Source organism: Molothrus aeneus, chromosome 1, assembly GCF_037042795.1.
Source record: "Molothrus aeneus isolate 106 chromosome 1, BPBGC_Maene_1.0, whole genome shotgun sequence".
NCBI classification, from domain to species: Eukaryota; Metazoa; Chordata; class Aves; order Passeriformes; family Icteridae; genus Molothrus; species Molothrus aeneus.
This window is the reverse complement of record NC_089646.1, coordinates 33,059,499-33,081,964: the sequence shown is the minus strand read 5'-3', so window position 1 is coordinate 33,081,964 and position 22,466 is coordinate 33,059,499. Positions and strand designations below refer to the sequence as shown.

Below are 22,466 nucleotides of genomic sequence, written 5' to 3'. Positions count from 1 at the left end.
CTCATGTGAGCTTGCCACATCCTCCCTAATGGAATAGCTCATCCTTTCACTTCTGTGAGAGAAGAGATTTGGATTCTTCCTGGTGGCAGTGATCCTACCCACTCACTGTAAGTCAGTCATCCTTCTCTCACAGCTGTGTTGCTGGGAAAGAAGAGGTTAAATTGGTGTGGAGCCTTCTAGCCTAGAGAGAGCATGATCAAAGAAACTGTCTAAGAAGCTTCATGGTATGAAGAATCACTCAATGGAGAATGGAAGAGGTCTGCAGTATAGCTGAGAAGGGGCAGCAGTTCATCCCCTTTTGGGATAAGAGATGATGCTTAATTAGATGTCAAGAGAAGAAAGTTACTAGAAGAAAGTAACAAAGAAATAGAATAGGTAAACCTGAAGTTGTGCTTATGTAACCTTTTATTCTGCTTAGACAAGGCTAATTGTTCAAAAAACCTCAAAGTTCTGTTACTTTTGGGGGAAATGGGGAAAAAATACCATTTGTTGGGTTGTCCTGTGTTTTGGGCTCCCTTCAGTCCAAGTCTTTGGGGTTTCCACTGATCACCCACTGAAAGGGGGGAAGGGGGACTCTCACCCATTGCACCATTGCACTGTGTGGTTTGTGTCTCATTCTGAAATCAGCCAAATACAGGACTTGGGCAAGGCTGAGATTATGTTATCAGTGACATTGAAAAACTTCTTGTCCTGCTGGTGAGTTTTTTGCCTGAGTGTTCACTAATTGTGAGATTTAGCACTAGGACAAAATTCTGTCCTGAGTCATACTTCCAGTCATGGCACTTGTGGCATTTTATCTCCTCTAATAGTATGTAAATGTAGTCACAATGCATTCTGAATACTTAACAATTTCTCTTTTGGTGTAGGAATGTTGATAATGTGTGACAGTGTTCACAGGGGTCTCAGGTTGAGGGAAGAGACGAGGATCTGACTCCATGTTTCAGAAGGCTTGATTTATTATTTTATGATATATATTACATTAAAACTATACTAAAAGAATAGAAGAAAGGATTTTATCAGAAGGCTAGCTAAGAATAGAATAGAAAAGAATGATAACAAAAGCTTCTGTCTCGGACAGAGAGTCCGAGCCAGCTGACTGTGATTGGCCATTAATTAAAAACAACCAACATGAGCCAATCACAGATCCACCTGCTGCATTCCATAGCAGCAGATAACCATTGTTTACATTTTGTTCCTGAGGCCTCTCAGCTTCTCAGGAGGAAAAATCCTAAGGAAAGGATTTTTCATAAAAGATGTCTGCGACAATAATGTATTTGAACTTTCTGGCTAGCTGCTTGTGCTGCATTTAAACTTTTGATGTTTGTATTTGTGTGTGTTTATAAATATATCTATTCCTGTCCTTTTAAACCCGTAGGGACTAGATTAGTATTTTAGAGCACATAAGCTGGTTAGGATGTTTTAGGCCTTATGTGCATGTAATTTACTTATTTGATTGCAGTTTTGGAAGGCTGGGTGCTCTGAACTTTGCAGTTCTTATAGTCCTGTGTATAAATTAATGTTTTTAAAGTCAGTCTTGATAGACTTACGTGGATCTCATACTTGTAAACCAGAATAGACCACTGCTGTTTGCACTAATTTCTTACTGTATTTGCACCTGTGTTTGTGTAGGCTTAATCACTGTTTAAACTTGGTGAATTTTTAGGCAGAATCTCTGTTTCTCTTGAGGGCATGTAAAAGGTATCACTGGCTCTGTGGTGCCCAGGAGGAACTTGCTTTCCTCTGGAAAGCTGGAGATGAGTCATGACAACTGAAGTACAGAGCAGGCACAAGGACTGAATCTTTGCTAGATGTGACTGCTGTAAAGCACATTACCACATATGTTTTCAGCTTCTCTGAATTAGAAGCTGTAAAGGTGTCAGTGGAGGAGAGCCAGGAGTGGAAAATACTTTCACTTGGTTGTTTCTGTTGGTAGGTGCTGCCATGCTGCTCCAATGGGAGGTGCCCTGTTGCTATAGGATCCTTTTATCTGTGAAGATAGTGGAGTTTATCAACACTATTATAAAACAGCTCACTGATAAAGTTGGGAAGTTTTATGTTTAAGTAGCAAGCCAAAGGTTTTTTTATTGCCTAATGACTTTCAAAACATTTCTGTACGAGCCAGAAATGAACACAGACCTGCCCCACCCCAGTGTACAACATGTGGCAATTTTGTTTACAGAGAGGGTTCTTGTGGAACAGATAGCCTTGTGAATTCACATGGAGTCATGCAGGAAACCTGTGAAAAACTCTGGTCAAGACCTTATCTGCTTGTCCTAATCTTTCCAGTGTTCCCCATTGTAAGGCAACTTGGATAGCAAGGGTGGTAGATTTACAGGGATACGGAACTGACAGCATTTTAACAGTTACAAAGTGGGATTTTTTCACTGCTTCTCTAACAGGGACAGCAGAAGACTGGAATGAGATTTAGGATTTACTTTAACAGTAATACTTCCACTTCCATACTGATGCAGTGCAATCCTGTTGGTGTATGTTCTTGGAACGCATTAATTCTTTGTAACACCCTGTTTTTTGAGATACATTAAATCTCACATTAACATATGGAATAATTTCACTAAATAGCTCTGTGTCTTTTGAAAAAGGAAAGAAACAGTAGCTGATGCTTAAAGTGAATTCACCTTTAAGTGGGTATTTAAATTCATTTTTACAAGCTTGAATATTGAATCCATGGCTGTTACAGAAGCAACTTCCATATGTCACTGAGCCTTTAGAGGAATTCTTTACTGCTCTCCTGAATATAGGAAAATATAGTGAAAGAAGTGATCCTTAGTCCACATAATTTTTTTTAAAAGAAACTTAATGGAAACTTTGTGTATTCTGTTCTATGTTGGTATTTTCTGTTAGTTTTGCCAACCTAAAATTCCAAGCTGAGTTCTTTGGTACAAATATTATGTACATTGAATCTTCGGTTTTATCTCACTTGTGAAGGGTATTTAATTTTACTTTTTAAGTTGAATATCAGCAGCTCAATGCTGTCTGCTGCTCTTTACTAATAGTGTTATATGAAAACCTCTTCATACAGAATAAAATTCTTTGTTAAAATATGTTATTTAGTACTTCCTCTGAAGGAAAAAGAGGCCAAATCTTAGCATGCATATGCTTGTAAATGCAAAAATAACAAATGTACAACCCTAGCTTTTGTGTACAAGCTCAGGACTCTAAATTGAAGCCACTTCTCTCATATGTGTTTCTTTTGGAATTAGCTATGAATATTTGTACTAACTTGTCCAGTGAATAGTAGCATAGGTAAACCTCCTCCAAAAAAATGTGAAGAAGGGATGAAAAAGGCTGTTTGTTAACTTCTTGTCTCACCAGTGGCTATTGAAACAAATTAGTTTTGTTATTTTTTAAGACCAAAACAAACTGTTACAGCTGAGTATAATGGATTGCATCTGTGATTGGGAGAGGTGAATAAGCAGGTTACCTACCTCATGAAAGTATAATTTGTATCTTTTAGTTTTATTCATAGATACTTTGGTCTAAAACAGAAAACACCTGCTTAGACAGAGGAACTGTTTGAAACAGGAAGACTGCTGATTTCATACAATCTCAGAATAAAGTAATTTTTTAAGACTTGTTTCAGTAGAAAATAACTGTGAAATTACAAAAAGGTGAATGAAATATACATCACAATTTCATTAAGGCAGCAGGATATTATTAATCATTTAAATGCATTTTTTAGGGCAAATTGTTGCTTGTGCCAAATGTGTCAAGCTGATGTTTGGCTTGAGGTGGTGTGACAAGGTTGTGAGCTCCTCAGCCCTGTGGTGCCAAGGTGACAGACCATTCTCCCTGGGTTAAGGGCAGAGTATGCCACACACGTGAAAATTCAGGTATTTTTAATAGTTACTGCTTCCTACTTTGGCAGAGACCATGAACTTTAAGTGCTAGAAATAGCTAATTAGCATAACCAAAAGTAACTTAGGAGATCATGAGTCTTGTCTCCTGTTATAGAAACTTTAGATTCCTTAAGCTTAAATGCAGAGAAAAGTAGCAACTACTGTGTGTCTGGTTGTTCCAGAGACAATCAGCTGGGTCACCCTTCCCATTTTAGCAGTGGGAACAAGTTGCCTTCTTACTGACATTACAGTGAGGATTTTATGAAGTGAGATTCTGCATTTTGCTTACAGAAAGTGATACAGATAGTCCATATTCCTACACCAGTGAGAATGTTTTCATCACACCCTCACTGAGCAGAAGCTTGCACTTTTCGTGAACTCAATCCTCTGATGTACATAATTTTTTGCTTGGAAAAGCCAAAAGAACTTGCCTGTTCTTTTAAGAGTAGTTTTAACAGACCATCTCTGTCTTTTAGTATATGCTTGAATGTGTGCTTCTGCCAGCCCTATCTTTTTGAAAAAAGATGGGGTACATTTTTCCTGTCTTTGTTTATGTAGACTCTGGTAATTTATTTGTAAAATTATTTGTAAATAATTTTATTGTCAGCTGAAGAAGAAAATAAAGAAATAATAATAACGAAATAATAGAAATAAAGCCATAGATACATCAGAAGGCAGAAGGTTTGTCATGTTTCAAAGGTGGCCTTTGAAATTAATTATGACCAACAGCTGTATAGCTGTATAGCTTCAGGGCTCTTGTGTGCAAGAGAAATGCAGGAGGGTGGAAGAGAAGGTTGCTGTTGTTGGTGGTGGGCTCCTCTAGTGTGGTGATGAGGATGTGAGACTGAACCCCCAGTGCTGCCATGTGTAATAGAGAATGAGGGATGGCTTTGGCCTCTAGTCACTGCTGCTTATTCACTGATTCCTAGTTTGTATGCCTTATACTCACATTACTTCAGAGAAAAGGTCATATTCTTGTTTTAGTTCATAAGGCAGGTTCTCATAGCACCAGGTACTTCAAGACAAAATGAAAATGAAATTGTTACCTTAGGTTGGAAAAGGCTTCCTACTAAGCAGAAAAACATTATGATTATTGAAGTAGTCACTTCTCAAGGAGAAATAAAGATTAAAGACTGAGTAAAATGTTAACAGTATAATTTTTTTGAGCTACATGTATAAAGCTGAGTGGCTTTTTCAGTTTCAATCAGTGGACTTCTCTTACATTAATGTGTTTAAATTTTGTTCCTGTGTACTTGCCCAAGAATGTCATGTCACAGATTTTTTTGTTGCGTTTCTTATCAAACCATATAAGAGGGATGAAAAATGATCAAACCTGGTGAAGTATAATTATCAATAGTGATGAATAAACAGAGATGTTTTTATGAAAATGTAAAATCTGCAGTATTTGTTTAATGAGTTTCTTTAACTTACCCAACTTTATGCATCTCACAAAGTGTCTGTTGTGGAGACATGTGCATAGCAAGAACTTTTCAGAAGAGAAGTACATTCTCACATCAGCTTATGTTTCAAGAACATTAACATTCTGAGAGAAATCCAGGAAAGGTGTTACCTGACAGGGAGTAAAACACACTCTCTGGTAACTTGGATGCTCACATTAGTGAGCATCAGAGTAAGGATAAAAATAAATTGATGATAAAATGATGGTGATAAAATAAAATGATGAAAAAGCTTTAAGAAGCCTTCAGTGCAACAGCATGTTTTACTGTGACTTTCACTGCCCTTCCCTTCAGAGAAGTCCAGGTGACTTCTCTGTCTTCTGGTCTGGAGGAGACCTGGGCTCTGCTGCTGTATTTTTGGGGGATGGCAAGTTATTAGAGAAAAGGAAAAGTTTTTGATCTAAGACCAGATTTCATATGATACTTTACCTTGAGAAGTAGCAAAAATTTTCTTTTTTTTTTCCCCTTAAGTTCTGCCCATGGTGTGTTTGTCCCCTGGAGTTTTTTACTTCCAGTGCTTAAATATCTGAATAATTTGTTGACTGTCCACAGGTGTGCTGGAATATACTTCAAGCTGTATTTTATTTTAAACATAAAGCAGGAATTATGCTTTCAGAAAGATCAAAGAAATTCAAGTTATTATTCTACTTTAGAAGTCTAATAATAAAGGATTAATCAAAATGTTGACACTAGTCTTTCTGTAGCACAGCATTTGTTTGGAACTTCCAACAAGCTGTCAAATGCTCCAAAAATAAATTATTTTAATTCTTGGGGACACTTACATTAGCTAAAAGGCAGAAATCTCCCAGCTGCTTGAATGGTCCAGAGGCAGCAGTACTCACCGTGGTGACAGTGAAAAAGCTGTGTGTTTCTGGCTGAGGGACACCAATGGAATTTGGTGTTGGTGATGACAAGGAGGACTGGAGAATGGCCCTGTCCCTTTGTGTGTGATTTTTTTTTTTTAATGCCAACTTTTATTGGCATTTTTTTGCTTCTAAACATTTCAACTGTTAATGTTGTTTCTAACACACATTGTGATGAGTCACATGCCACTACCTGCTTGCTTTTTTTTTTTTTTTTTTTTTTTTTGCCACCACTGGACAAGATGATAGTAACAAATGGTTAGCAAAGTAAAATGTACCCTATGAAAAGCTTAGTTTATAGTTTTACTCTTAATACCATTCAGTATCTGGCCAGCAGCTTTTGAGGGAAAACCTTTGTTTCAGGAGAAATAGGATAAGCATGCATCGTTTACTTCAAGCTTTGGGACTCTGAAGGAAATTGGATTTTCCACTCTATGGAGTGAGACAGGCTGTAAAATCTAGAACTTAAAAGTTCAATGGATTTTGATTTGTCATGAGGGTAGTATAAAATAAACATTTTCTATGCCTGTAATTGGCTGTTTGTTTTATCTTACACAAATTATAGTTTGTACTTCACCTTTAGCATTTTTACATGTGGTTTATGTTTTGACTAGAATTGTCGGGTTTTTGTTTGCTGGGTTGCCTTTTTTTCCTCTTTTTGTTGTTTTGTGGGGGTTTTTTTGGTTCCACATAGCTATTGAGGAAATCTAAAAGAAGGCACTAATTAAGAGGTGGTGCTGGCTAAGTGACAGCTGTTAAAGGCATGATTCAGCATCTCCTGCTGCAACTAGCTTCCCCTGCAAGTTGTGAAGTCTCAATCTATCCTGTCTTTGCAAAATCCTTGGTAAAGAAGTGCAGGTAACCAGGGTGCAGGGGCTGCCACAATGGCTGTGTGGTGGGTTGGCACCACCTAAGCCACCCTGTCACTCCCCTCAGCTGGATGGGACAGAGAAAATATAGTGGAAGGCTCATGGGTCAAGATAAGGACACAGAGAGATCACTCAGCAATTGCTGTCGTGGGCAAAACAGTCTTGACTGAGGGAAATGAATGTAATTTAATGCCTGTCAAATATGGAATCATGAGAAATAAACCCAAATCTTAAAACACCTTCCCTTCACCCCTCCCTTCTTTCCAAATCTACTCCCAGTGAGCAGGGAGTGGGGAATGAGGGCTGGAGTCACATCATCACACGTTGTCTCTGCTGCTCTTTTCTCCCCAGGGGAAGGACTCCTCACTCTCTTGCCCTGCCCCAGGGTGGTCCCTCCCATGGGAGGCACTCCCCCAGGAGTTCCTCCTTTCCACGGGCTGCAGTTCATCCTCAGCTGCTGCAGCGTGTGTCCCCTGTGGGCTCACAGAACTTGTGCAATACTTCTGAAATGGGATTGTGGCTTTAGGCTGGAGGCCCTTTTGACAGTATCTTGTAAGAAATGAGGAACCACTGATAGCATCTTTTGCCTGGGTGGCTGGCTCTGTGTGGGATGCTCCAGCTGTGCTCTACAGGCTATTCACTGCAGACTTGGACTCAATGATCCTTGTGGGTCCCTTCTAACTCAGAGTATTCTGTGATTCAGTTGTCACTCGTGGGAAGATAAATTCATGGATTTTTTTCAGTTACATAACTATGCATCACATTTCATTTAACTTATAGCCCAGAAATCTGACTGTAATGCACTCGATATGATGTGTGCATTTAAAACACAAAGGCACTGTCATAGAGAAAATAAATGTGCATATTAAGACTTGATTAAAAAGGGATCATTAACACTTGAACAAGGTGCTAGTATACTTCAGATGCATATAGAAAACATGAGTATCAATATGCAATATACCGATATATCAATATACCTATACTTTGCATAGGTATTGGCAGTGAAACAGTTTTGTGATCACCAAGAATTATGGGGTTTGCTATGGAAAGTGCAGCAGAAGTTCTTAGCCTGATGGATGGAACAGAGCTGGTGAAGGTGTATTTGGTAGAGAGAAAGTGTGCAGTCCTCCTGAGTGCCCACCTGAGGCAGATGGCAGGCTCATTGACCTGAGCTCAGGGGCCAGCTCAGAAGGCTCAGCCATGCAGGTGCTGAGCAAACTGTCCAGATCTGAGGCTCTGCAGTGAGTCAGAGCTCAGGGGCTTCTGCCTTTGCTTCCAAATGTGCTGCCATCAGTCTGGTGTAATCTAATAGGCAGTGACCTTTAATTGCCTTTTGGCCTTGTGGCATCAAGCTGCTACTGCCACAAATGACAATTAGTAAAATTCTTCTCATTAGACAGCAGTGAACAAGGGTTAACATGATGGAAAGTCCGGGTAAGGAAGATGTATTTTCCTTTATAAAGAATATTTTATTGCTGTCACAAAAGCATCCATATGACTGCATGTGTTTGAATTTCAGAGTATTCTGAAATTGTGAAAACTAGCATTGTTGCTACTTACTTATTTAAATTAGCAGTTGCAAAGAAGTTCTGGTTCAGTATGTTAAAAGGAAGATCAAATGGAGGACTGTTCAGTGGTTTTGGATAAATTGTGGCAACTCAGTTTGGACTGTTTGCTTTCACCTGATCTATTTAATTTGCTACCTGTGAAATACCCTGTTTCTGTCCATGGGCACATGAAGGTTCATTTATGTTGTTGGAATAATGTCTCTCTGTTTGCTCAGCTGAAGAAAAATCAGGCCTGCAGCATCTCTGAAAGTGGTTCTGAATCTAAAAAACAGTGGTTGCTTATGTACAAAATGTTAATTGTCACTCTGCTCTCTTCAGACATAACTAATGTGTGACTTAATTTAGATATGTTAACTGAGAATCATTATGTTCACAGGGGAAGTAACGCATTTGTCACATGTATTTACTTTCTCATGCTTAATGCATAGCATCCAACTTGACAATTCCTGCACTTGTTGGTGAGTCTAAGCTCCTTAGATTTACTGTGTAAGGTGGTTAAGCTGCTGGTTTTAACTTCCAAATGCCTAATGCTTTTTCCATGTCCTCACCTAGCTCCAGTATCCCTGGCATGGGCAATGGGGCAGGTATGAAGACAGAGAGAAATTGAGCTGTTCATACTGGTAAAAGGAGATGTGAACTCTGAGCAATTCGTGAAGTCTGCAGGCAAAATTAATATAAAATCAGATTCCTGTGCACAAGGCAGCAGCATTTATTGGAAGCTTTAATTATTTTAAAGCACTGTATGCTGGATTTGTATGGACAATCTGTAAGAACAAATAACAGACTTGTCAGAATTAGTTGCTGAATGCCATGGGGAGTACAAGCAAATTTACATTCCAATTTTGGGAATAATACTGAAATTTTGACTAGATTGGCCGTTAGTAATAGGTCAAAATTTGATTTGTATTTCTGGGAATGCTATCATTTATGTGAAAGAAAAATGTGAAGTGTGAAAGCTTTTACTGCACGTTTGGGTCTAAATGAACTTCACCTTAGGGTGGCTGTTTTAGGAAGCACGAAGATGCAATCAGCTTTCACACCTTTTAAAAGTGTGATACCCATTCAACTTGGTAAGCAAACTATTCCCAAAATCATCCTGGCACGTGGCTACCATTTGTCCCATTTTCAAAACCCTTTTCCAAAAACCTAATATGCTAAAGAGAGAAAAACATAAGGAGAGGGATCAGAGTATTCTTCTCCGAGTAATTCAGTAACTTTTTTGTACTTGACACAAATATAGATTATTTACATTTTTTTTGTATGCACTTCAAAAATGAACTGTCACGTGGCTCTAGTAGTATTTTAATTCAATTGGCCAAAATGACCATTTGGAATACAGCATCAGGTCTCCAGGAAGTGCTTTGTGTTGTACTGTACTTTCTTTCACCTCTTAAAAGTGTGATACCCATTCAACATGGTTAGGCAATCTATTCCCAAAATCATCTCTTGTGATGCTGGAGGATGGCAGGAGCTCCTGCTTGTTTTGTCACTGTGTTTTATAGTTAAATAGTGACTTGAAGCAGTGATCACCCTCACTGTGATCTAGCTAACTGGTATTGTAAAATCACTCCAGAGAACAATTTTTTGCTCTCACCCTGGGTGGGAACCATATGGGAAGAGTTTCAACAGCACCTCTTTTATTATTCCCACTGTTAGTGCGAGTGTCCTCCTCTGGAAGATGATTATAATGAGGGATATCATGGGGCTGGTGAGCAGTCAGGTGAGTCAACAGGTTAGAGAAGAGCCTGAAATAGGAGCTGGGGCACTGCCAGCTCCTGTGGCCACCTTGTTTGTTTGCAGCTAGAACAGACAGTGGATTTGTTTTCTTATTTTTTGAGTACAGAAGAGAAGACTGTCAAACTTCACATGCTGATAATGTAACGTCTCCAAATGTATACTTCCTTCCAACTACCATTGGCCATTCCCATATTTATTTTTAATGGGATGTTGCATGTAAATCCTTGCTATTTTGGTGTAACAACACTAAAGATTTTTGGGTTTTTTGACATATTTTATGATATGACCTCAAAAAGAGTGTAACATGTTGGGAGAAATTATTTGGTGTATTTTTGTATGGAAATCTTAGGGGTTTTTTACTTAAATTACCATTCACTGTAATTTTTTTCACATTTCTCCTCCAGCTCCTCATTTTCTACATACATTTAATTTTTCTACCTTTTCACAATAAACATGTAGAACAAAAGAATGAAAATCAGTTCAATGGTTGTGGTTGAACTGCCTGTATTGCACAGGTGTATTTTTTTCTACAAGGCAGTGTGAGTTATGACAATGCTTTAATGTCTGCAAATGTCATGTTTTCCAGTCAAGGCTGGATGAAAACTTTCTGAATAGAGTTTCAATATTGAACAGCCTTTGAGAAGACAATTTTTTGTCAGAAGTCAAATTTTATGTCCTGGGCTTTGTAAAGGTGTTTTCCTCCTTTATGCCTTCTATATTTTATATTATTATAAGTATGTTCTTGAATAAGTATCTCAAACCTTTAATGCTAAAATATTACTTGGTGGCAAAATTGTAAAAAACTTATTCAATGAAAGATTAATATTAGTAAAAGTTAAGGAAAAAAAATGTAGGTCAGCATGGGTGAAGTAGGCGTGAGTGCCATCTGTTAGGAAAATAGCTTGCAGTATTGTTTCCTGCAACTTCATATGTTGATGTTTTAGTCATTTTAGACACTTTTATTAAAAACCCTGAACCTTTTAATGTCTTCCTCTAAGAAATTGCTTTGTTCTACTTTCCTTTTCAGAAATTCATCAAGAGAGTTGCATGAAATAAGACTTGTTAAGTATTGTCAGAACTCACTTTATGTGCTCTCCAGAATTAACCACAGCTTTGATTTGTTTGTGTTGCAAGTCCTGATGGTCTAGCAGAGCCAGTGCCATATGTCAGCAGCTTAAAAACTAACACAAAACTGATGGAGGATTGGAAGGAGAGTAGAGAGAGAAGGCAATGACTGGTGGAACTCTAATATTTAGCCGTTTAAGGAGAATCTACATCACTTGTGAAAACTTATGTTTATTTCTGGTTTTATAGCCTATAATTAAAATCCAGCTTGCTGGTTGCTGTTCAAGTACAACCAACCTCAAGAGTGCTATGAAGCAACCAAAATGTTGGACTGTACATATTACAAAACTCTTCATGTTGTTGTCTGCCATCTCTATGGCCTGCTTGCAGTGACTGGGGCTGAACTAAAAAATTATTTACTGCTTAGAAATAAAAAATATGGATAGTTAATTGTACCACTCTTTCACTGAGCTCCAGTAAATTTCTGTGTAAATTATTCATTCTCTCATATTGCTGAGGCATCCTAATTAAAACCTTCCATCTTTTAAACCTCTAAAAATACTTGAGAATCAGAGCATAGCTAAAGCTTTTTTTAATCATGGGGTATTTAATTTGTATTTAATTAAATCCAAATAGATAGTTGCTAGCTTGCACTAACCAGAATCTAAATGTAAAACTGGGGGCAGAACTGTCTGGATCAATTGAAAATAACAGTACTTCCACTTTCTTGGCCACCAGCTGGTTATGACCATCCCAAAGCAAAGTGTGTGAACTACTTGCTGTGACAAAAATCTTGCTCTACTGAAGTGGAGAAGGGAGGGGTCCTGTGATTTTTTTAGTTTTGTATTTGTTTATTTTTTGTCGGGGAAACTACTGATCTCAGGAAAGGACAGTAACAAATTGCTTGGGAGCAAGAATTTCTTTAATTACTTTGGCAGATTTGAAAGTTAATATGATTTTGAGCTCTAACCCATCAGTGGAGGCACTCTGAGCTGCTACTGAGACCCACAAAAGTTCTCAGCAGCTTTGTATTAACTCTGAGCTCTATTGCTGGCAACAGGACATATTTTTACATTGGGATATCACATTGTAGCAGACTTGTATAAACAAACTTAGTGCATTCAAACTCTTTGGGTCTTCCTTGTTCTGGGCTGTCTGTAATAGTTACATTACTACTTTTTTTGGCTAATCTCTGAACTTGCTTTTAGATTTCGTACCCTTGTAGCTAGGCAGAGACAGGGCAAGATCTGACATGAAGTCACTCACTCACTCTGAGATGGATGTTCTGATCTTCCCAAATACAGGTTTGCAACTTCTAAACGCAGCTTTGTGTTTAGTTTCTTCCTTTTTTGAGGGCAGAAGTTCCCTTACCAGCTCTATCCAAGTTGAGCCTTTGTGGTAACCCTAGTTGGATTTGTCTTCCCCTCCAGCATTTCAGAACTTGAGGACATGGTGGTGGGGTTGCATCATTTGAGGTGGGGAGAGGATCCCCTGTATGGTTCTTTCCTGTTCAAGAGCTGCCCTGTTAACCAGTCAGAGACCCTCACTTCTGGCCTGCATCTTTTTTTGTCTGACCCAGCTATTGTGATTGATACTTTCCCATTTCTTATTAATTAGGCAAAACATTGAATGGAGTCATTCAGATTTATAATCTGAATTCCCACATCTTGCATCTCTCTGCTTCTTGGTCTCTTTCAGTTCATCTTTTCCCTATACCACAAAGATAATGTTGCAGAAAACTTGATCCATGGAACCACTTTCCTGGTTCCCATTGTCGAGGTGTTCATTACAAGCATAAATATGAATGGATTTAAGAGCAGATGTGATACAGAATCTTCCAAGAGTGTGGTTCTGGCATCTGTGACTCATGGTGCCTGTCACCTGCATACATGTATGTGGGTCATGTGTTTCCAGGGAAAAGGACAGCTGCAGGCATCCTCCTGTCTGTCCTGGAGGAGCTCCTGCTAAAGCCTTAACAGTTTTAATTTGTATTTTAAATGAATACATTTCTGTGAAAGATGTAGATTAGATATTCAGAAGAAATTCTGTGAGGGTGGTGAGGCACTGGCACAGGCTGCCCTGAGAAACTGTGTGTGCTCCAACCCTGGCAGTGTTCAGTGCCAGGCTGGATGAAGCTCTGAGCAACCTGGTCTAGAGAAGATGTCCCTGCCCATGGCAGGGAAGTTGGAACTGGGTGATCTTTAAGGTCCCTTCAAGCCTAAGCCATTTGATTCTATGGTTCTCTATATACTTTTTTCCTTCATGCTGGCTTTTGGTTTGGTTTTTTTTTTTTTTTTAAATTGAAAACTTGGAATTAGCAAACTCCTACCTTTTGGCATTAATAATAAAATTACTTAGCACTTGTAGTACTAATTGTTCTCAGGATACTTTATATGTTATTATTTCCCACAATGCATTTCTAAAGTGCTGATATTTGTTTGCACATTGTGTGTTTAGAAACACAGTATTAAGAAATTAGTGACCTCTCACCTAAGGTGGTGTTAGAGTTAACACTGGTCTGCTGGCAACTACCTGCCCTTGTTCAGAGCACCACACATCTCTTTTGTGGTTTCCAGCTCTCTTAATATGAAAGACCTTCTGGAAAAAATAAAAATCTATGTAATATTTAAAAGAAAGCTGTAGTGCTACATGTATAAATGCTAATGTTGTAAAGTACACCGAAAAAGGTGTCCTGGAGTGGACTTAGAGACAGAAGCCTCTAAAGTTACATTAAGTTGATCAAGAGGAAATACAAGATTTTTATAGCTCGTCATCATTGCACTTTATAAAATGTGTAAACAAATTTCCATGCATCCTAGGAAGAACTGAATCTTGTTACCACAGTTATTAAAGTTAATAAGATTTAAATTTTGAGGTAATAGGCCTGCTTACAAAGGAAAAATATGAAACATTCTCAAAGGGAAGTGCTGGTTCCTTTGTACCCTTTTTCTTTTAGCAATTAGTGATATACAGGACAAATGACAATTCCCATATATCATAGAAAAACAGGTTTCTTAGTGGGGGATTAAAATTTTTGTTTGGTTCATTTGGTGGTTTTTTGTTTGATGTTTTTCATGGTTTAGTTCATTTGGTTTTTTTAATTTAGAAAGTAGATGATGCCAAAGTATGAAAGGTAAAAGAGCACATCAAAGAGGACAAAACAGGATCCTGCTTTGTTGGATCCTGCCACTCTTTAATGAGTGCTAGCTCTCCTGCTAAGAGATAAAGGATATACAGTGTGTTTGCTGGTCATAGCACCCTGATGATATTTTCCTTCAGGCTTTGGTGAGGATCATGCCTGGGCCACCAAAACTCTTCAGTATTTCTATTTGTCATTCTACTTGAAACCAGAGGTGACTCAGTTTGTGTTTCTTTCTCCATAGCTAAACCAATTAATGTCAGCTGGTTTAATAAAATATATTGTTTTATGTTGGCCTTGATGGACTTATGCATCTCACTACATTATGCAGTTCATGAGGTCACAAAGAGCCAGTCTGATTCAAAGTTACACTGATGCTTTCAATGATTTGACAGAAAAGTGGTGTCTTTTGCTTGATGTGCAGACAGTTCTGTCTTAAGATCTTGATCTACTACATGCTGGCAGACCGACAGATATTTCCAGAGCTAACATTGTGCCTATCAAAACTGAATCCAGGACAACAAACACTGTGTATTTCAGTAACACTTTAGCAATAGTGACTGCAGTTTTGAAAAGGGCACAGGGAAATATCTTTGTTTCAGTGAACAAAGCAAAGCTTTGAGTAGTAAGAGCAGAAAAATGAAAGACAAGCAAGCTCCTGCCAAATGTTTCCCACTCAGGGATGTTATCACTAAGAGATGGGCCTTTCCAAGGTTTTTAGTACAGGCTGTAAAGTGATACCATGTGCCTGTTCTTTTCCTTACTGAAGCTGATAATAAGCTTGTCTCTCTCTTTTCTGTTGCCTGATCATCTTTTGTGAGGGTTCTCTAGCTGAGCAGCAGTTCAGTGCAAACAGACCTGCTCCTGGTGTGTTGTTTGAGCAGAGGGAATACCTCTGTACCCCGTTAGCCCTGTGGTGTACAGTGCACCTGATCCCAGCTCAGGGTTTGATCCCAGCTCAGGAGCTGCTGTTTTGTGCTCCACCCTCTTGGCAGGGAGACTGTGGACGCCTCTTTTAGTGGGTCACAAGCTGTTTCTGGTGGTCCCCCAGCTTTTGGCTGACTGGTGAGCTGTTGAGCCATGCCAAGAGCTGGACGGGGCGCGTGCAGCTCCCTCGGTCACGCTGCTGAGCCCTGAGGTCAGGCAAGCCCTTGGCAGGACTCCTCCTGAAAGGGACAGGGAGAGAAGAAGAATATTAATCATTTAGGACCTGACTGTGGGCTAGGTTAGACCTGTTAGTTCTGATTCTCAACTGTGATTGAAAGTTGGGTGGAAAAGGTAGTAAGACAGCTGACTAATTACTGTAAAAATACTGCTATTACCAGGTGTATTTTCTGTATCACTTGTCATCGAGACTTTTAACATGTCTATCTAGTTTATATACCCAGTAAGTTTGGGTTTTTGGTACAAGTGCAATTTATCACAGATCTCCTTGGGGGGATGGAAACAGTGTCAAGAGTATGCATTTAAAATGAATCATGTCATGTGCAATATTATAGTCAATTTCTGTGGCAGATGTGAGGAAAAGGTGGTATTTTTATATGTACTCATATTTCAGGATGCTGAATGACCTGTTTCTAAATTTAAATAAGATTTTTATAATGTAAGGATTGAATTATCTTGGATATCTATAAGGCAAGGATTGACTTATTAGTGAAACAGCAAATATTTGCTTTGCTTCCAGAAGGTCTAACTAGACTTGACATTGAAGCATGTTCTTTGATGTCTTTCTTGGGATGTATTCTACTGGATTGTTTTTGGGGTTTTTTTTGTGGTTTGTTTTCCATTTCTGTGGTTTTGGAGTTTTTTTGCTTTCTGTTCACTGGAACATACAGGATTTTCTTTCATCAAGTGATGAACATTATAGATGTTCAACATTATAGATAAGCAATGATGATGAACATAATAGTGATGAACATTATAGATAAGCAATCTCTCGTTAAATGTAATATGTTTGTTGTTTGTCTAGCTTTTTCCCTCTCCCTCTCTGTCTGTCTCTCTTGATTAGACAATTAGGAGAGTTTTCTTTGAACTAAATTTTCCTCTTTTAGGTCAGTGACATAGCATGATTAAATTACTACAAAAGCCTCCTTAAGGAGACAGGCTAGAAGGAACTGTTCCTTTGCATCACAGACTGCTTCCAAGTAGCATTTTTTCATGGCTGATGAAAACATCTGCTGAAGAGAAGTTGTGATTTGGGTGAGCACTTATCTGATGGAAGGCAGTTCTGAAGTGTTTCCTGTTATTGTTATTATCCCTAAGATGTTTGAACCTGTGCTTTCAAAGATAGGTTTAATAACCTATAAGTAAGAGTTGTTTTAAACTGCTTTGTGTTTGTCTCTGCAAGTTTTCTTTAGTAAAGAGAATAGCCAGTAACAGAACAGGATTCATGTGCTTTGACCTTCAGTAGTGTGAATCTTACAGTAATTGAGGAACAGCAAATACCTGCCTTGGAAAGACATCTCCCATAGTTGTATGTGGTGTACCTGTAGCCTATAAATAATTCTTTCCTATTTTGAGCCAGATAAGACACTGGGATAGATTAAAGCTAGCACATTGAACTATAACTGAGAGAGACATGAAAGCAATACTAGGAAAAGACTATTGCTTTGTTTATCCAGGCAGATGTGAGTGAATGTAATTTAATAATAGCTGCAGAGCAAAGGTTTCAGCACAAAGTCTTTGTTAATCCTGTGAAAAGTCACTCAACATTGCTTGCGACTCTGATTTGGACTGCTCAGTTCCATGCTTGCTGTATCCACCTGACTCTCATCAGGCTTTATGTTGTTACTATTCTTCTATCCAAAAAACCTTAATTGACTACAGAATGAGATGTACACTTCCAGTTGTGCTTCTCAAAGTCTCTAGTGCTCCTTCACTGCTGAATCAGCTTTGAAGCAGCTGTTAAGGCTTTACTTTTCCTCCAGAACCGTGGCAAAAATAATTGCACAATGTTGATTTTTTTTACTGCAGTTCTACATAATTTTTTTCTGAATTTCCCTTCTCTTCTTTTGTGAGATGTGAAAAATCTTTGATTTTGCTGTAAGCTTATTGTTTTCAGAGTTGTGAGAGATTAAATGATACTGCAAGGCTGCTTTGAACCTGTGCAATCTTAAAGGTTTGAGGACAACCTGGGATGGTACTTCTTTAAAAAAAAAGAATTGTATTCCTGTTTTACATATTATCATATGTTTACATTATCTTTAATTGCTATAGAATGATAAGGCTCTTAGTAGCAGATGATAAGTAGAAATAATGCTGTTTATCATCTTATGGTGTAGAAGCTCTGACCAATATTTGATACTCATGTATTTTTAATTCTTCAAAATGCACCTGGTGATGTCATTTGCAGAGGTACTCTTGGCCTACTTTTGCAGCTGTTGGCTTTATAGAAAAGAATTAGGGCAATACTTAGTGCTTGTGAAAATTACTGTCCTAAATTTATTTGGATTTGCCTCAGCCTCACACCTATGAGTTGTCTTTGTTGAATAGACAAAAGTGGCCCTCTGTGTGCTCCAGAGAAATGTGGGAACAAATACAGTTCTAAAGCCATCCTGTGGCATGGAAAGGAGCAAATTTTAATGAATCTGAAGCAATTGTATTATGATGACCTTAAAAATAAATTTTAGTTGCAATCTTTGCTTCATTAGCATAACACTGCTTTTTATGCTTGCTTTAAAGTTGTAATTGCTTTTGTACCTGGTGACCTTAATTTCCACAGGTATTGCAAAATATCATTTGCCCCAGAAAGGCCCAGTCACTACTGCTAAAAGCAGTCAAGTTGGGATGCAGGATCAGTTTTTTCTCACCTTTCCAGAAGAATAAGTGAGTTATTGTTCAAGGGCAGCCACAGTTTTCTTTTTTTCTCTTCTAAACTTGAAGAGAATTTTTTAAAAGGAGCTCAAAATTGTTGCTGGAATACACAGCAGTTTTTAGAGAGGATTTGGGGCCATGATAGTTATTCACATACACTTTTTCATGCTCAAATCTGGAAGTCTCAAGGTAATAAGTTAAATTACTGGGAAACACCAATAGAATAAAGCACTTCGGAGAGAGGACACATTTTTCACTCCTGAATTCTTCAGGGCTGGTAAGAAAAACCTTTCATCCAGCCCATGCAGTAACTCATTTGAAGGAATAAAGGAGAATTCAAAAACCCCACTTGAGAAGTAGACTGACAAAATACTTCAGGTATGCTCTACCAGATTTACCTCACCTGTCACCTGCTCCTTGTTCAAGCACCTCTTGTTAGGTAGTGAGTCATCTTCAGCTCATTTGAATTCTGGAAACCTGCCCATCACTCTCTTTTTGATTCCAAAAGGACAAATGACATTGCTGTAGGAGATCTTAAGTACTTTCTTAGTGTCTCTGACGTCAATGTTAGCAAGTGGAGCAGTGCAGTAAAACTGGATCCTTGTAGTCAATCACTTAGGAAGAGGACCTAACATCAGCCCCTGCATAAGACTCCTCAGCACTAGCTCTAGTCAGGTGTTGTGCTTTGAGCACTGGATGCAGTCCTGTAGCACATTTAATCCAAAAGGGATTTGGCTTCCATGTTCCAAGACTGCCCTGCAGTGCAGACCTTGTTATTACGGGAGATCTGCAGAGGAAGCCCCCCTCTGCTCTGCCCTAAAACATTGGTGTAGCCAAACCTTGAGTTCATTTACACTCCACACCAGAAACATGATGATAGAAAGATTCCTTTGATTATGTGGCTTCTCTCTGTGCTGAAGTCCAAGAGACCTCTAGGGGTTTTTTTGGGTTATTTGACACTTCTAGGACATCACAACTATTGTGCTGTGTGTTCGAACAAGCAAAGGACATTGTATATTTTAAATTTAGTGTGTCCTGGAGGTATACCCAGTGCTTTTTGCTGCAAAAGTTTCTGGTAGTTTTTGCTACAAATCAGAGCCTGTTTCTTGCCATGAACTCTGCCAATCACTGCCAAAATGCCAGATAGTCACCAGTGAAAGATGAAGGTGCTCATTCTCAACTAGAGCAGGGAAGAGAACAGGGATTTATCTGAGCAAAGTGTGTTTGCTCAGAAGCAGAACACTTGCTGCCTGGTTTCAAGGGGGTATCTGAACAATGAATTTACAGGAGGAGTATTTCTGTTCTTGTAAATACAGACATTACCATTAAACTCTTTTGCTGAATGGAACTTGCAAGTAAAGTAGAAAGCTACCCTTTATATTTACTCCACAGTAAAAAACCTGAGATGCTTCTATTCTAACCTGCTTTGAAAAGAAAACAGAAATAAATCTAAACCTGTTGAAGTACTTGTTCTTAATAAAATGCCACACTGATTTATCTTCCAGATAGGACTTCTCCAAAATGCACTGCTCCTAATCTCAGTCATAACTTCAGTCTCAAGTCCATATGTTGGGCCCAAATCACAGAGACCTTGCTTGCCACGTTGCTGTTCTGGGGTTTATTTTGGCCTTCATTGTGCTCGCTGTCTTTGTAGCTCTGTGATGGTTCCTGGAATATTTACCAAGCTGACTCATCTTCACTCCTGGAAGAACCCCAGGAGAGTTGATTTCTCACCTCACTTGTGGAGGCTGGGGCTGTAGAACAGATTTGTTCTGGAGGGTACAGAGTATTTCTAACTAGGTAAAGTAAATGCCATTGTGTTTCAGGTGAAAAGAGGGCATGTTGATTGAAATGTTACAGCAAACTGCATTGCCAGAAAGCACTGTAGATTGGAAAAGGTTTCTGTTCAGAAGATGGATACTTCAGACTACAGCTGCAGGGAGAGAGGTTTTCTGCTGCAGAGTGCTGTCTTCATCTAAAATATAGCACCTGGTTTTAATTTTGGGTTCTGGTTAGTTTTTCTTGCCTGTGGCTTTTGATGTATTTTTGTTTTGTTTTTAAGGAAAATGAATTCTTAAGATGAACAAAATATTTTACTAGGGATCTGAGACTACTGCTGCTCTCAGAATAGAATTTAAGGCTCTTCAAGGAAAAAATGAATGGCAAACTTCAATAATCACTGATCCCAGCTCAGGACTATTGTTGACAGTGCAAGTGAGAGAATTGTGAAGTATTGCCTTCCTGTTTCAGCAATAAAATCTCTCTTCTCTCTGTGGAAACTTCCTTACTTCTATCACTGATTGTTCTTGGACTCTTCCTAATTGTGAATTCATTGCCTGAGGCAATAAAATTTGAAGTGATACACAATTTATATTGCCACCTCAAGTTTTGGAAAGCATCACTCTTTTGTAACGTCCTCTGTTCGTTTGTGTTTTGGTTTTTTGGGTTTTTTTAAAAAGTATTCAGTTACCATGACAGCTTTTACCCACGCTGGGACTCCGTTACTGGAGTTCCTGGCATGGCTTGTATTTGCATGTGCTGCAGGGAGCACTGTTATTAAACAGACTGGTAATTATTCTTCCAGTCACTTGCTGAGACAACTGATGTGACAGTAGATAGAGCTTGCTGATTACAGGTAAAAGTGCTCATGCACAGCTCTAGACAGCTAAGTTTTCATGCTCACTAGTTTTAGGAATTGCTCTTTTATGTAGAGGGTTTTTTTTCCTTATAACATGAATCCATGCTTAGTTGTTTAAATTATCAAGGAACAGAGAAAAAGAGACATTTATTTAATTACACCATAATTTTTTTGGCGGCATTTTATTGGATGCTTGTCTCTTACTTTGGATCTATTTTGGGCTATTTCATATAGATATTTATGACTTTCTTGTGAGTTTTTATTAATTTTTAAAATTAATTTAAATCTGTAAAAAGGTGCTCAATACTGTACTTTGTCCTCTGAATAAATAGCAACAATTAAAATGTTTTTAGGATTCAAAATTTATATCATTCCTTTTTGAGACTTTCAAATTTATCTTAAAGTGGTCGTTCAATTTATTTCTTATAAAATACAGTTATGTGCTCAGCTTGTGTTAACCAAAGGCTTTATTATAATTCATGCTGGAATGTGGCAGCAAGAGACAGCATCTGACAACTTCTTGGCTTTTTTTTTTTCTTTTCCCTTTTAGGAGTTTCCATGGGGTACAGATCATGCCACTGGACTGCATTTGGATAAAGGATGAGTTTGGTGTTTCATTGAGGAGTCTTCCAACACATTTTCCAAATTACCTTTTAATGGTGTTCTAAGTGAGCTTATGTGACACAAATAGTATTGGATCATGAGTGAAGAAAAAAATTTTGGTGCATCCCAGAAGATGTTGTCTCCTTCAAGAAGTACTAGCAGCTGCTCCTCCAAGCAGGGAAGTCGACAGGTACTTTTTTCACCAAGCTGAAAGCATTGCTAAGATTGGCTGTTTTTTTCTTGGATACCCGCAAATCTCTTAAACCTTGTTTTCCTGATGCTTGCTTGTTTTATTTCATCACTTCTTTGCTTTCCTCTCTCTTTTTTTGTTGATAGCATCTTGTTTTGAGTCAAATACATTAAACACATATTACTGAATAGCAGGCATGTGTAAAACTGGAATGCTTACAGTGAATTTTGATTTCTATCTTATTGTATGTATGGTGTCTTTATAGTAAAATACAGCTGCTGTTGCATCTTGGTCTCAGTGGTTTGATCCTGAAATACCAAATCTTTTCTGTTAGGCAGTACTTTTGTGGTAGAATATTGTGTAACTGCTCTGTTTATTTCAAGTTTCCAAGGAAAGGTGTGCATGGATGTGTGAAAGATAATTCATTTTTCATGAACCTGACACAGGGTTTCTTTGAATGCCCACTTGTGCGGGGTGTTGCTGTAGAGCTGCAGATAGCAAAATGAGCATTTGTGTAACATGATGCTTCTGCATGCCAAATGTGAACGTTGCTTTGTTTCCTGCTAAGAAGGTTGCTTCTGTTTTCTGTAAACCTCTCAGTTTCAAAAGACCTGTCTGCAAATGTTTGCACCTGACAGGTGAGGCTGCTGAAGAAGGCTTCATTTGT

The 22,466-nt window shown here is 38.4% G+C and overlaps 1 protein-coding gene across 1 annotated transcript in view; it reads left to right on the top strand.

The window, feature by feature from the left end:
* OSBPL3 (oxysterol binding protein like 3) overlaps window positions 1–22,466 on the top strand; it is a 67,343-nt gene continuing 44,877 nt past the window's right edge. Inside the window, exons 1-2 of the mRNA XM_066554692.1 lie at window positions 1–107; window positions 21,557–21,799. Of these exons, the coding sequence (XP_066410789.1) occupies window positions 21,707–21,799 (93 nt within the window). The 5' untranslated portion in view covers window positions 1–107; window positions 21,557–21,706. The remainder of the gene's footprint in view (window positions 108–21,556; window positions 21,800–22,466) is intronic.